Source organism: Tachypleus tridentatus, chromosome 2 (assembly GCF_004210375.1).
Source record: "Tachypleus tridentatus isolate NWPU-2018 chromosome 2, ASM421037v1, whole genome shotgun sequence".
NCBI lineage: Eukaryota > Metazoa > Arthropoda > Merostomata > Xiphosura > Limulidae > Tachypleus > Tachypleus tridentatus.
Window position 1 is genome coordinate 29676406 of NC_134826.1, and position 16153 is coordinate 29692558.

At 33.2% G+C, this 16153-nt stretch overlaps 1 protein-coding gene across 4 annotated transcripts in view; it reads left to right on the top strand.

The window, feature by feature from the left end:
- Positions 1-1867: 1867 nt before the first annotated feature.
- LOC143240168 (survival motor neuron protein-like) overlaps positions 1868-16153 on the top strand; it is a 48196-nt gene continuing 33910 nt past the window's right edge. For 3 of the 4 annotated variants that reach the window (XM_076482160.1, XM_076482192.1, XM_076482171.1), the window contains exon 1: positions 1868-1994. In XM_076482160.1, the coding sequence (XP_076338275.1) occupies positions 1950-1994 (45 nt within the window). In that variant the 5' untranslated portion in view covers positions 1868-1949. The remainder of the gene's footprint in view (positions 1995-16153) is intronic. The other variant, XM_076482182.1, reaches the window with a different exon arrangement.

Here is a 16153-nt window from a genome sequence, read left to right on the forward strand (position 1 = left end):
TTTTAGAATATAAAGTATAACAAGAAGATGTGTGTATGTTTTCTAATAGCAAAGCCACATCAGGTTATCTGTGTCTGCTGAGTCCATCGAAGGTAATCGAACTCCTGATTTTAGCGTTGTAAATCCCTAGACTTACTGGTGTACTAGCGGGGGACTGCAAGAAGATAACGGTATTTTGGGCGCTCGAGTGTCGAGTTTGTACCCCATTACTAAGACTCGCACTTTAAGCCGCGGAAGCAATAAAATATGAGGTCAATACTACCATTCATAGGAAAATATTGATTCAATAGTTGACGATAGGTGGAGTTGACTCGCTATCTTTCTTCTGTGATATCATTTCTAAATTAGGGACTGCTTGTATAGATAACTCTCGAGTAGCTTTGGATGAAATTCAACAAATAAATAAATCAAATATTTTCTTAACAATTTGTTTGTTTTGTTTTTTTAAATTTCGCACAAAGCTACTCAAGGGCTATCTGTGCTAGCCGTCCCTAATTTAGCAGTGTAAGACTAAAGGGAAGGCAGCTAGTCATCACCACCCACCGCCAACTCTTGGGCTACTCCTTTACCAACGAATAGTGGGATTGACCGTCACATTATAACGCCCCCCACGGCTGAAAGGGAGAGCATGTTTGGCGCGACGGGATGCGAACCCGCGACCCTCGGATTACGAGTCGCACGCCTTAACACGCTTGGCCATGCCGGGCCTTTTCTTAACAAAATATTGTGACTTATTTGACTAGCTAGTTATAATTCCTCTGTGATATCATTTCTAAATTAGGGATTGCTTGTACAGATAGCTCTCGAGTAGCTTTGGATAAAATTCAACCCAGTGGTTCAGCGGTATATCTGCGGACTTACAACACTAAAATCCGAGCTTCGACACCTGTGGTGGGCAGAGCACAGATAGCCCATTGTATAGCTTTGTGCTTACTTCAAAACAACAACAATTCAACAAATAAATAAACCTAACAAAATTGTATAACTTAGTATTTTAAAAACAACAACGTCCCAACATTGTAATGGTCGAATTCATACGTTAAATCTTTCTTAACGAAGAAGACAACAATGACAAAAAAAACAAAAACAAGTCGTTACTTTATTCACAACTTTACAATAATAATAAAACAAAACTAAATAAACATATCCCCATGTTAAGGACATAAAAAAAGACGAACTTGTCATTATTTAGTTGAGTGTATGTGTTTTTCTTATAGCAAAGCCACATCGGGGTATCTGCTGTGTCCGCCGAGAGGAATCGAACTCTTGATTTTAGCGTTGTAAATCCATAGACTTACCTCTCTCCCAGCGGGGAACAGTTTAGATGAACTGTAAAAATGGGCCTCTAACTGTAAGAACAACAACAACAAAAAAACAAAACAGCTACAAATTACAGCATGGGAAATAAGGAAACAATTTTACGGCATCAATATATGGAAAATTTCCTAAATATCTATATCATTTATCAGGTTCGGCATGGCTAGGTGGTTAAGGCACTCGACTTGTAATTCAAGTGTAATTTAGCCGTGGGGACGTTATAATGTGACGGTAAATCTCACTATTCGTTGGTAAAAGAGTAGCCCAAGAGTTGGCGGTGGGCGGTGATGACTAGTTGCCTTTCCTTTAATTTTACTCTGCTAAATTAGGGACGGCTAGAGCAAATGGCCCTCGAGTAGCTTTTGCGTGAATTAAAAAAAACAACAATCATTAATCAACGTTTTTAAACGTTGAAACGCAATCTTTTTTATTGTTACACAATACTGAAATGTACTGAAGGCGAAATCTTTTGTCAAAAAACATACGTAAGTTGTAATACAAAATAAAATAACTAAACCTCTAATACCCTTGTCTGATACATACACACATACAAAAATATATTTTTTAAAATAAAAATGTGAATAATTGATAGATGTGGTCCATGCTTTTACAAGTTAGTCTGTAAATGAAAGATGGCTACCGAGGTAGGAGGAATATTGTGGAAGAGAGATAATGATGTGAGTTAAAATAAACTTTAGCTTGAAAAAATATAAATCTATATTTAAAACTGAACATTTAAATACTATTTATGAATGTTAATATGTTTTATAACTAATACTAATATTTTAGGCGCGTACTTTTTCAGTCAAATCATGCTCAAAGTCGAAATTACCGCCAGTTTTGTACAAATTTAGTTGTCTTTTCAAAGTTCAAGTGTGAGAACACGGTCGATTTGATGCCATTTTGAGTACGTTTTCTTATGAAAATTAAACAGTTTTCAAATGGAAATGTTACCGGTGTTTTTAAAAGTAACGTGTGATGTTGAGGAGAAGAAACCCAATTTTTAGAAAATTATAAACTTTAAAGGTGGCTTGAATAGGTAGTGAAAGACACTTTTTTCATAAAATTTGTAACAGTTTCTTTTACTACCCATTTAAGCTGTCTCCAAATTTTATCATTGTATGTACTCTGTGTTGGATATGAATTAGTGGCTGAAATTGTTATTTGTGCAGATTTAGTTCTGAATGCTGCTTTTATGTGCTTGATTTACATTTTCAGCAGTTAATTCAAACTATTATGTGATCACCATAAAGTAATGAAATATCAGACTCTAGTACCAGAGGTTTGATTTGGAAGAAACTAACAGATCTTTTGTAATAATTACACAATGTTTTTATCACCAGTACTATGGTCATGTGGCTGCTGCATGTAAACCTCTTCCACAGGGTTGCTGTGATGATCACCACATTACAAATTATAATAAAAGAAAATGAAATGCACTATGTTGTAATTGTTAACAACACAAAATGGCAAATGTTAAAAGTTGCCAAAAATACAAAGATGTTAAAACACAAAGTTGTAAAACTAATCACTAAACAAACAACAAAACATACCAAAAACTACTTTGAACACCAGTCATGCAACAAATATAACAACACTTACAAAAGTTATGAAAAAACAGATACAGAACCAACCTACAACCCAAATATACAACAACTTATAGTAAGAAGAAATAATAGTAACAGCACAGCAGAAAATAGGAGAGTCATTTAGGCTATGAACAAATCATATGTGGACTTTTATCACAGAACATCAACATCTGCAGAACAAACTTGATTACATCATAAGCATAACCAAAAGACATGTAGCACCCATTATCCCACATGAAGTACAACGATTCATGAACATTTTCAAAAATGAACATTCACAGCTCAACATGTTAACATCCAGGGTAGTCTTGCTTCGAAGAGGCATGAGATCAAAGATTTAATAGTTAAAGAAATACTGATATGATAATCATAACTGAAACTTTTTCAATAAATATAACACTTAAACTTTCTGGTTATAATTCTTTGAGGTCCAACAGATTAAACAGCAATGACCCTAACAGGAGCATAGCTGTATTATATTAATTTACTTTATCTGTAACACAGACTGAAAAAGAATTGACTGATGGAAATATAATAATATATATAAATTTAACAACTGAAAATATTATATGACTATATATTCCTTGGGACTCAGAACATGAAACAAAACAAAACTCAACATGTTAAGAAACCAAATAAACACAGTCATAAAACTATGCTCACCCAATAAAATTAACAGTGAAATCAACAAAGTAAAACAACACTTCATCAACATCAACAAATTTTCTCCAAAAACCATTGAAATAATTGTATTCACACCCCTGATCAACAACAAACAAACAATAATAAATCCCAAGATACAACAAACTACAAAAGTTTACACTTTTGTTTTACACTTAAGGTTTTAAGAAACCTTAAAACACAACATTCCATTAACACCAGATTTATTCAGAAACCAGGTACAAAACTGAAGTCCATACAATGTAAAAATTACACTGACAAACACAACACCAACATTATTTATAAAATACAGTGCAACAACTGCTATGGCTTCTATGTTGGAGAAACAAGCAGAAAAATGGAAACCAGTTTAAAAGAACACAAAAATGACTTCACGTATTTTTGAACACTGCAAGTAAAATAAACACAACCATAGTAAACAGAGTTGAAAACAGATGAAACGGGGTTGCAAGTGCTTACACCATGAGTTCAAAAACAAACAGTAGGAGCTGCTTTTAAATCTCTTCCATATTGCATGTGCTGTGGTGGAGACCATTACATAAAATAATGTAAAATAAGATAATACATTTATATATTGTAAGTGCCAGCAAAATAATATAGCAAACTACAAAGGTTGCCTTAAATACAAGAGCATCGAATAAAGAATAAGATGATTGATCCGATTTGTGACATATGAGTGAAGTTTGTTAGTAACACAGAACGGAATACAAATTTATATTCACTTCTTTTACATTTTAATAGAAAGACTTCACCAGAAAGAATGATACAAATAAATACAGATGGCACTTTATGTACCCTGTCATGGATTACTTTGTTGGTTGGTAAAGAATGCATCCTCTGATTGGGTGATGTATCCTACTGTCTTTGCTCTTCTCGCTGTTAACAAGTCTAAAAAAAAACCCTCTGTGATTAGAGGTGAACTCTGTACTTTTGTATGTAGCTTCAGTAATTTGTGTAGATTTTGTATGGTAATCCTTATACAAAGTTTCTATGTCTTGCCACTTTTGCAAGCATTCATGACAGTCTGTGTGACATTAACAAGTTTGATATTTGATATATTGTGTTTTCTTATGTCATCAAAGAACAAACATTTATGCATAACTACACTAATATAAAATAAATTCATGACAGAATAGTAGGTTTCATTTTAAATCATTTCTGGTGAGTATAGTCGTAAGTGTCTTTCTCTACTCAGTTTTTATCATCAGAAAAAGTCCACCTGCACTAGACTATATATCTCTAAGAATTAGGTATCAAATATGTATTTAAAATGGTTGTATGTATGAAATATGTGTATAATAATTACTTCAAGTGAAAAAAGTGGTTTGCTATGGAACTGTTTATGAGTGAAATTATCACATGAAGAGAAATAATATTACATGCTGTAAACATTTTGTCCATGGACATGGCCCTGAAGAGGGAAGTAGAATTAGTGTTTAAACTCAGGTGTTATTACATTGCATTCAAGCCCTGATTTAGTGGATTCAGTTACAGCATTGGACAATTTATCACACAATAGTCAAGGAAGGAATAAATGTTCTGAATCGTCTGACCCTGCTAGATTGTGCACAATGACCAAATACCCATCTAGACATTACACAGAAACACAATTTTTAGATTTGCTATTGCTTGCTTTGTCAATAATTTTTAAACTGTCTCAGATCCTGATAAAGGAAGTCACAGTGACAGGAATAGTCCTGAGCATCTTGTACTATTCAGTATTATTATAAGAAAAAATTCATCTTCACTAGGCAATAAATACATCATTTAGATTAAATTATCAGTAGTGTATTTAAAAGTATTTTATGTTAATTACACTTCCATAATGTGATCAGATAATGATTTGTTTGTGGAAATGTTCCCTAGTGTGTAATGATCAAGTGAAGAGAACTGACAAATGAGCACTAAATACTACTGTATAATATTCATGGACGTGATCCTGAAAAGAAGAAAGAAGGATTAGTGTTTGTATATGTGCCCTATTTAATTTTGTAATATAGCATTTGATAGTAAACTTCCAAACCATAAAGAAGGGAATAAGAGGTCTAAATAGTACCTCATTATTTGCAGTTTTGCATAATACAACCAAATACTGACTATAACAAGGTGGTGAGATGCAAATATAGAAAACAACCCCATAATAAAAGCTATAAAAAACACTTTGAATTTATCAGTGAGTATCAGAATCAACAACACAGCATTGATCTACATTTCACCATTGTCAAAAATATCTTGCACTTATCATCATGTACATATTATAACATTTTATAAGCTCACTTATAACCTAAAATACATGTCTGCAGTATCAGTTTGAAATTAACTATTTCCAGGGATTTCAGTTCTGATCATTTCAGGATGATTTTGCAATAAGTTTATGGCCTAACTCTGCTGGAATACAGAACTCTGTTGACAAAGGATAGTTGTGTAGTACACTCAGAATAAAAACACTAATGTTTGCAAGTTTTCTGAACATTTCTGTGTATTATGTGTAGAAAGTAATTCTTAGGAAAAAATTAAAAGGTTTGAAACAAACTGGTCCTTAATCAAACCATGTGATTTTAACACAAGCCTATTTTGTATTGATTTGTGACTGTCTTTAGATTATGATAACGTAAATGTATTTGCATGGTATTTATGTAAAACAATGCAATTTGGTGAAATATGACATTTCATTTTAACTTTATGGATTATTATGCTATAAAACTAAGTGGTGAATGACATTAAATGCTATAGGTTTGACAAGATCCAAAATTGTGAAATAAAATCAGTGTCGATAACATAGTGTTTGTGCCTTTATTTCATGAATACTCATATCACATTTATTTGAGAAAATGGAAATTATGTGGTGTGTAGCAAAGAGAGATAGGTAGCACCTTGACCCTCTCAGGTCTTGCAAAACATGATCGAAATATAAATAATGTGCCAGTACATGGTGACAGATAGACTTAAAAGTTTAAATTAATGCCTTAATGTGATCAGATTTTAGTGTACTATAATGATTGTGGTTTGTTTTTTTCCAAACTTGCAAAATACTTACTTTATTTAATTTGAATTATGATGTTGCTGCATTATTGGGAAAGAAATAACTTTGTTGGGACAAGACATGGTAAACTTCATTATATTTAACTCAACCATAACAAAGCTGTTAGGTTATGTTTATGTTAGACCTTTCTGGTGTAAGTGCTTGAATGAGTAAAGGAGATCACCAAAAGAAAGGTATAATATATATATAAATTAATATAAGATGGATTTCAAACTTGTATATGTATATATGTGTGTGTGTGTATATATATATATGTTAAATAAAACTATCTGTTTAGCAGTTTTAAATAAATGAGTTGCTTATAATTATATGTGGTGAAAATTAATTTTTATATTCCAGTAACACAGAGTGAAAAGGTTTGTGGAATGTTTTTTTAATCAAAGTGAAGATAGTATATAGTTTTATGAAACCTCTTCAATTGTACTAAACTGTCACTTATCTCTCAGCAGTGTTTGTACCATTTAATTTGTTTTCTTTTCTTCTCATATCTTTGTATCAGTTTTTCTCACCACATTTACTTTTTATAATACTAAACATTTGTTTTTGTAATTTGAGTTTTTCTGAAATGGAATTATATATTTCGAACTAGTTATGGAACTTGTTACTTCATTACAAAAACTTGTTTCTTTCTGCTAACATAGTTGTATTGGGTTATTTATTTTGAATTCTGAATTCTAAGTTCTCAATTTGGAGGTTACAAGTTTTATCAGCACACTTACAGACTTCTGGTGATGGTACTCAACAGGTAAATTATCAGCTTTACTTCATCAATAGACTGATCATTCAATGAACCAACTCATTTTAAGATATGTTCTGCTGACTTTGGGATGATAAGATGTTATACTGTTATGGTTTTGAATAATTTTATTGTTAGCATTAATGTCTATAGTCATTTAAGTTCCATAACATAAATTTTGTTTGATTGGTCAATACTTATAATCAAGATCAGGTTTGAAATTAGGCCTAGTTGTATCCTTTGCCCTATACCATTTGTTATTTTAGAATTGCCTGTAATTCATCTCACTGATACATCTATTATTAATTTAACTATATTGTTTTTCTTTCATACATCACACACATTATTGTTAATACACACTTCATTTCATAAAATATAATGTTTGTTTCCTTTTTGTTATTATTTATCTTTTATATTTCATATTAGCTTGGTTTGTGTGGAATCAGTGAGATGGGGTCTGCAAAAACACGTTTTGCCAATGTTGTATACATTTGTTGTTAGGTTAAGATTTTATTTTAAAGCTTAGTGACATCCTCTGTCCTTCATTGTTCAATTAGACTTAACAAATGTTATTTTTGTTTTACCTACAAGTTAATTGATAATTAGGCTGTCTGACTTGTTTTTTTCAAGACATAAATCAACTGTCTATGTTTCTTTCACCAACAGTTTCTTAACATTTACAAAATATCAAGCATTTCATTTTTGTTTGTGAGGGCCTTTAAGAGCTAGTGTCCACCCCACCTGCTCTCAATAGTGCTCACCTTCCTCCTACAATGGGTGGACCAATTTCAAGTGACCTTGATTTTGAAAGTTTTCCTCTGTCTGGTCATGGCATATCTTTCAGACTTCTTCTGCAGAATCTTCTAGGTCTGTCTGAGTTTTGTAAAGATGTGTCACAGTATAGTCCCCTTCTTCTGTCATATTTTCACGATGATCCTTTTTTGACTCATTTTTGAGAGTCGGTACTTGCAAACCTTGCTCTATACAGTCTTTAATTCTTTTTGCCTTAGCTTACTGTCAGGGAGACTTTTTTCCCTTCATTTTATATCATTCAGTTATCTGTTAATCCCCTACCTAGTTTTCAGTTTTGTATTACTTCTTTTAAATCTCCTAAGTGTGATGATTAAAAAAACATATATAACATAATAGAAATCATTCAGTTTAGAGCAGGGCAGTGGTGTTTTGTTGATGTAGATGACAAGATGACCTCCACTATGTATAATTGGAGTAAACTATTAAAACTGAGTTCTTACCTTTGATTGGGATCTCTCATCCTACCTCCATGTGGATGTCAATTCTTAGTAGCTGGCATTTGGATTTAGAACTGAACACATTAAGTCCATACATGTGTATCACAGGTGGCTTTATTTCCTCATGCAATTACACTTTTTCCTCCATTCATGTTGTGGATCATGGTGTGTAGGTACTTACAGATTAATATGGTTCTTCCTCTTATCCCTTGATGATTTTTATTACTTCAAGAATGTTATTGCACTAGGTGTGGCTCCTGTCAATATGATTTTGAATAAGATGGTTTACATAACAAAGACATCTTTATGACACTTGATGTCAAGTTTCCAGACCACTCAGTCAGTGTTTGACATTGCTATCATGTGCCTAATTCATAAATTTAGAGGAAGGGGAAGTATGAGATACCTTCCAATCTAATGAACTTCAGTGAAAATTATATGATCCTGTTTCCAACTCCCATATGATATTGGTTGCTGATGGGCTGGGTGATATTCTGGTAAATTTGAATAGAGGGAACTTTGCATATGAGATGAATTTGGATCAGTTGCTTATAAGGCAACCAAGTTTTACCTTATAATAAGACTTTGAATGAAAGAGTTCAGTTAAGACTTTTACATGATATATATATATACACGTGCAGTTGTCACAAGCCAAATTCCATCACTTATGCTGATGGCCCATCAAAAGGCATTTCTCTTATGAAATGAAAATGAAATGCATTCTGGTGGCTTTTGGGTTACCTTTTTTGTCTATGCATTCATGTTTTTCAATAATATTTGGTATCTTGGAGATGGGACAACTGTTTTTCATATGTCTCATAGTTGCAATGAGGACAGGAAACACTTTTCTGTTTTATTATTTATTTTCATTTGTCTATCTGATGATGGCATTACACTGTCTCTGAATGGTAGAGTCCATTCTTGAGTCTTCCTAGTTTATGCAAATTTACTCTGCATTCTCCATTTGTAAAGGTGATGCATTGTGATTTGGCCTCAATTACCAGTTGTGCTGCCACTTGTGATTCCATCTGAAAATGTGATAATTCTACAGGTAAATACATATTGTTTAACTCTATTATTTAAGGGGAGATGAGGACAAAGAGTTACCCTGCTGTTGGTTTAGTATCTTGTGAGGATGCTTGTCTCCACTTGGTTTCTCATGAATTCAGTCCACTGAATCTACTTTGGTTTTGGATTCTCTTCAGCTCTGTTTGATAACATTTGCTGTTGTTGTGGCCTAGATTGGTATGTTCCTTTATAAGAACACAATTTTTAACAAACCAGTGGTTCTTGTGATTCTGGTTCCTGCCACTGTTTCAGTTTGGCTATTCTTACTTTTTAAAAAGATAACTACTTCTGAAATAATTAGTAAATCAAGATTTTCATTGGTATACAATCCATTTTAACTAGAGATAAGCAATTAGTTAAATTTGATAAACCATTAATTGTTGGATTCAGTAATCAATTACAATGAATTAGTTGATTATTCTCATATTAGACTTGAAGTTAGAATAACTGAAAATATTAATAACAATTGGAAACACTAGTTTTGATTTTACAAGTCATGAAATTTATTAGTTATGCTGATGAATGTTGAGTTAAAGTAATAATGGGAAATCATAACAACAATATGTCATATACTTGAATAGTTAAAATAATGAAAAACAGCAATAATCAGAAACACAAATATTTGTAACATTAATTGATTTAAGGAATTTTATTGATTCCATGAAAGCAGTTTGATGCTCATAGGTAATTGGACAAACTTCCCAAGTCTAATGTTAGTTATCATTTATAATATATTTCAGAAGATGATTTTGTAAAGCTTCTTTTGTAAGACATTCTATAATTTTACCCACTACAGAAGTAAAATTAACTGAGCTGTAATTTGCAGAGCAATTATTATATTCTCATTTAAAAATAGCAGGCTATATGTTAACTTACCAATATTAAAAGAGAAATGCTAAAATACATACTCTTGACATCCTGGGAAATTTTGAGGAAATTCTTATCAGGCCATGTTATTTTACATGCTTTTAGTCTCTTTGATATTTCTACTTACCAAGGGATTGATATATACAGGATCCAGATATATTTCAGTATTTTCAGTTGAATGATTAGGAATGGAAATATTGCTAACATCTATCACAAAAAAAGAAATGAATGTTTAAAAGCTCAGTTAACTTAGAGTCTAAAACAATAAATTTACACGTAATAATCATTATTTTAACCTCCCTTAATATTGAAGGACCTAGAAATGCATCAAAACATGAACAACAGTGTTTCCAAGTGAAAGCCAGTGATGGCATTGTTATATTCTAAATGTGTAAATGTAAATTGTTGCATCTTAGTTATTTATTCAGTTTTAGATTCAATAAAGCCTGAAGCTTATCCTCTACAATATTATTTATATTTATGAATGAGGAGGTTTATATTATTCATTATTTTTTTGTCTGTAGGGGAGTTGTTTTTTTTTGTTATCTTTATTTATCATACTGCTGTTAGCTCCTCAGATCTACTATTATGATGAAATGTGTAACATTTATTGTTAGTTTTAGTGGAGTGGTGACTCAGGGTTTTACTTAAAATTCTATAGCTAAGTTATAAACTATGGAAGACACTTCCTTATTGGTACAGGTTTTAAAAAAGTCAAAGACAAACTTTAAATATGGAATAATTCCATAATTTTCTAATTATTAAATTAAATTAGAGCTTATGAATAATTTTGAAGGTTGAAACTGTTAATTTATTTTGTAGAATCTTTTTCAGATTTTCAAACAATATACAGTGGTATCTCAGTTCTCGAACTTAATCTGTTCCAGAAGGCTGTTCGAAAGCAGATTTGTTCGAAAACCGCACCAGTTTTACATGCATAAAATCAACCACAAAAACTAAAAACACAATAAATGAAAATTTAACTGCACTTTACCTGTGCTGAGGAGAGCTGATGGCATAAGTGAAAGGTGGTGAGGAACATGGAGAGTAGGAGGGTTATTATTGTTTGGAAGGGGAGTCACCTTCCATAAAAATGTCAGGTAACTCTTGTTCTGGGGTTCTTTCTCATTTCTGTCTCTTTGCACCACTACAACCTGCTTGAGACTCACTGGACTTTTTTCTCACTAAAAACTTGTCTAATGACGTTTGTTTCTGCCTGCATTTTAAAATGTTTCTGAAGTGAGACATGGCATTGTCATTGATAAGGTTTATGCTGCAGTTTGCCACAGCTTTGTCAGGGTGAAATTTCTCCACAAAACTTTGTAACTCTCTCCATTTTCCACACATTTCATTGATTAGTGAACTAGGAACATCCTCCCTTCCCTCCTTCTCATCTGAAGACACTTCCTCAGTTGCCTTTTGTTGCTGCTCCTTCTGAAGGTCTTGGAGTTCTTCTGTGGTGACCTCAGTGTTGTGGTCTTCCACCAACTCCTCCACATCATCAACACTCACATTCAAGCCCATACACTTGTCTAGTGAGACAATATCCTCGACAACAGGCTCAGCCTCAAAGCCTTCAAAGTGTTTATCTGCTACTGAGTCTGGTCACAATTTTTTCCAGGCTGAGTTCATAGTCCTCAGAGACACTTCCCTCCAGGCTTTGTCTATGATCCTCAAGCAATGGAGGATATTAAAGTGATTTTTCCAGAACTCTCTTAGGGTTAACTCTGTGTCAGAGGTCACTTCAAAGCACCTTTGAAACATTGCTTTGGTGTAGAGTTTCTTAAAGTTTGATATGACCTGCTGGTTGGTCCATGGGCTGAATGAGAGGAGTCGTATTAGAGGGCAAGAGCTTCACTGGAATGAAACTGTATTCCTCTACCAACCCGTCCTCCAACCCTGGTGGGTGAGCAGGTGCATTGTCCATCACAAGAAGGGCCTTGAGTGACAACTGTTTTTCTGTAAGGTAATACTTTACACTTGGGGCAAACACTTCATGGACCCACTCCATAAAAAATTGTCTGGTTACCCATGCTTTACCATTAGCCCTCCATATGATATTTAGTTTACTTTTCAGGACATTATTTTTCTTTAAAATCCTTGGGTTCTCAGAATGGTACACAAGCAAAGGCTTAAGTTTTAAGTCCCCACTTGCATTACTACATAACAGTAGAGTTAGCCTGTCTTTCATTGGTTTGTGTCCTAGCAGTGACTTCTCCTCCTTGGTGATGTAGGTCCTCTTTGGCATTTACTTCCAAAAGAGACCTGTCTCATCACAGTTGAACACTTGTTGGGGAATAAAACCCTCAGCTTCTACATAGTCCTTAAATTCCCTAACAAATTTATCAGCAGCGTCTTTGTTAGAACTGGCACCCTCCTCATGTCTCACCACATTATGTATGCCACTTCCTAAATTTTTCAAACCACCCCCTACTAACCTTAAAGGCATCACTTGTATCAGCACTTGTTCCAGGGGTGTTTTTCAGGAGGTCAGCATGCAACTGCTTTGCTTTCTCACAAATGATGGTTTCAGAAATGCTATCACCAGCTAACTGTTTTTCATTTACCCAAATCAACAACAATTTTTCTACCTCTTCCATTGTTTGTGATCTTTGTTTTGTAAGCACTGTCACTCCTTTTGCAATATCAGCTCCTTTGATGACCTTTTTATTTTTCAGTATGGTGCAGACTGTAGACTTCTCCATACCAAACTGTGTAGCAAGGTCAGACACGCGAACACCACTCTTATACTTCGCTATGAGATCTTTTTTCACCTCTATTGTGGCTCTAACAACTTTTCTTTTTGGTTTGCTGCTTTAATTATCCTTTTTTGACCCCATGGTGGCTTATTTAATCATAATGTTTAGAAAAAAAACGAGAATGTTCACAGGAGATTTTAGTGGGGGTGTGGACTGAGCAATAGGTGCGAGTAAAATGTTTCAGGCAATCTTGGCGTGGGCTGAAAATGGTCGAAGGGTCCTTCGGGTTATTTTGGGGGTTTGGGCCCTGACAGCTTGGTTTGGGAACCAAGTTTATGTTTGACAACCAAGACATTTTTTTCTCAAACAATATGTTCAAAAACTGAATTGTTTGAGAAGGGAGTTGTTCGAGAACCGAGGTACCACTGTATATTGTTATTGCATTGGTTGCCTCATGATAAATTAGATATGAATAAAATTAAATATTCAAAAGGTGTCAAGGAGCAGTCACAGTATTCCCATATCACATGCCACAAAAATAAATTTGGCTTTCAAACCTAATTATCTGGTGGGGTGCATTACAGCCAATGTTTTAACACTATTTTAGGCATTATGATAAATCAACATTTTGAAAAAGTACTTCCCTCTACTAACAAGATTGTTCTTTTTTAATTTTTTGCTGCTGTTTATAAGAAACTTTTTTTGTAATGCATGCCACAAGTCTTCCACACATCCATATTAGAATCAAAGATTGCAATATGTGATTCATGTAAATCATCATGTATCATTTCTCCACCAACAGGAGAGCATTTTGCCTCCAAATTAGACGATGATGTCAGTGTGCCTTGTCTGTTGTTGACTTTGGATCACTTTGACCTCTCTTATCATTGGGCAAATTGTCCACATCTGGGCCATCATTGGTTAGGTTTAGTTTTTGTCTGTTTGGTGTGTGGAACCCAAATCTCCCATTCATCTCACCAATGCCCAGTATTCCTCTCTTTTTGTCTTACCATAATGACTTTTGTTCCTCTCTTCGATCCATCTCCTGTCTGAGGATCTTTACATGAACACTGAGAGGTTTCTCTGGAATATCTGCTCCCTCTCCATTAGATATTTTCCATTTTTCAAGTTATTGCAAGTTCTTTCTTCTGTCCTTGCCTTTTTATCCATTATATCTGGATATCTTAGCTACATAGGTATCACCATCTTGTCTTTAAATGTTGAAATAACACTCAGTAACAATGATTTAAAAATTTCATCTGTAATTCCAGGTAGAAAAGAAATGTTGGTAATGAAAAATTTTAAAAAATATGGTCACAACTAAATCTCATAAAAGTAGCATAATTATTGTTATTATTGTGGGTAAAGGGTACTACTTGAATAAATTAGATACATTTTGAATGACTCATCTGAATTTGCTAACTTATATTGAAGTTCTTTAGAAAAACTCAACAATAGATATATATTGAAATTTAAAAATAATTATTAACAGAGGCACTATATTCAGAAATTATATCCTATGTTACTATCATACACACTGATGTGAATATGCTTTATGTTCACTTTGAGAGAAACCTCAAGGTGAAGTGAAGAAATTGTCAATTGCTACTATTCAGTTCATGTTATACAGCCATAAAATAGCAGATATTGGGTTATACTAGTTTTGGAAAATCCCACTCATCATCAGTAACCTTGAACATAAGTTAACTAAAGAGAAATAAACTGGACCCATATAACAGTGAAAAGTATCAAACATCTTGTTGGTATAAATGTACTCATATGCTTTGTCAAAAAGTAGCTGCTTGCCCTTCATAAAGCATATTCAACTACTCACACATGCAGTTAACCCTCTCTCAATGACAGTCAAAGGGCACATCAGAACATTTAAAGTTATTTTCAAAACTTACTTAAACAACTTTATTATTAATATATATAAGTAGAATTGACAACAAAGTATAGTTTGTAATTCAAATTTTAATGTGTATGTTTTAATTTCTTAATTTGAAATAAAATATTTAAAGTAAATGTCCAAATATGCTTTTTTGTATACCATATGGCATATGTCTTGGATAATTACATTATATTTTTTATTATACATACCATGCAATATCTATAGTGGTTAACAAACCAGAAACTCAATCTTTAGGCAATTACAACATAGAACGTAAAATAAGAACCTCCCATCATTTTGAGTTGCTGAGATAAAATTTTATTTTGTGAACTTGAGGGTAGTCCTGCCCACTACATTCTTTGAAACATCATGTCTGCTCACACCTACTTAAGTGCATGGAAGAACACATTTCAAGCAACTTAAATGGAACAATTTTTTGTAGTTTGCTTGAAGGGGAACCTTGGAATTTGACAGATGAAGTCTGAGTTACTTGCTCTGAACAGAAATTAAATTTTTGAAACCTACATGTGGCTTAGAAAACCATGTAAAGTATAGTGGTTTTATATTTACCAGTATAATAATTGAAATTTTTTAAAAATGCATCATTGAAATTTACAAAATTGAGTCTTCTCCCTCTTGAGGGAATAAACAAGGCTTATAGCAAGGTTTAACAAGCATGATGTGTGAGTACAAATCTGTATAGTAACATTGTAAGTATCATAATTCATTGTTTTTATTTATTGTATTGTATTTTGAGAGTAGTAACTAAAAATTATGTATTTAAAAATAAATAATTATATATATACACACACGTGTTTGTAAGCACTTACACATTTAGTGCACCTACACTGCTAAATTAAGACCACATTAGGAGGATTACTGATATCCAAATATCTACCAAGTTTGTTGGATTAGTCCACAGCCATACCATAAACTTTTCCTGTACTTTCATTATGTAAGACAATTCTTATTGCAACCACTGTGCTATAGAAAAGCCTTTAAATTTTCTCCC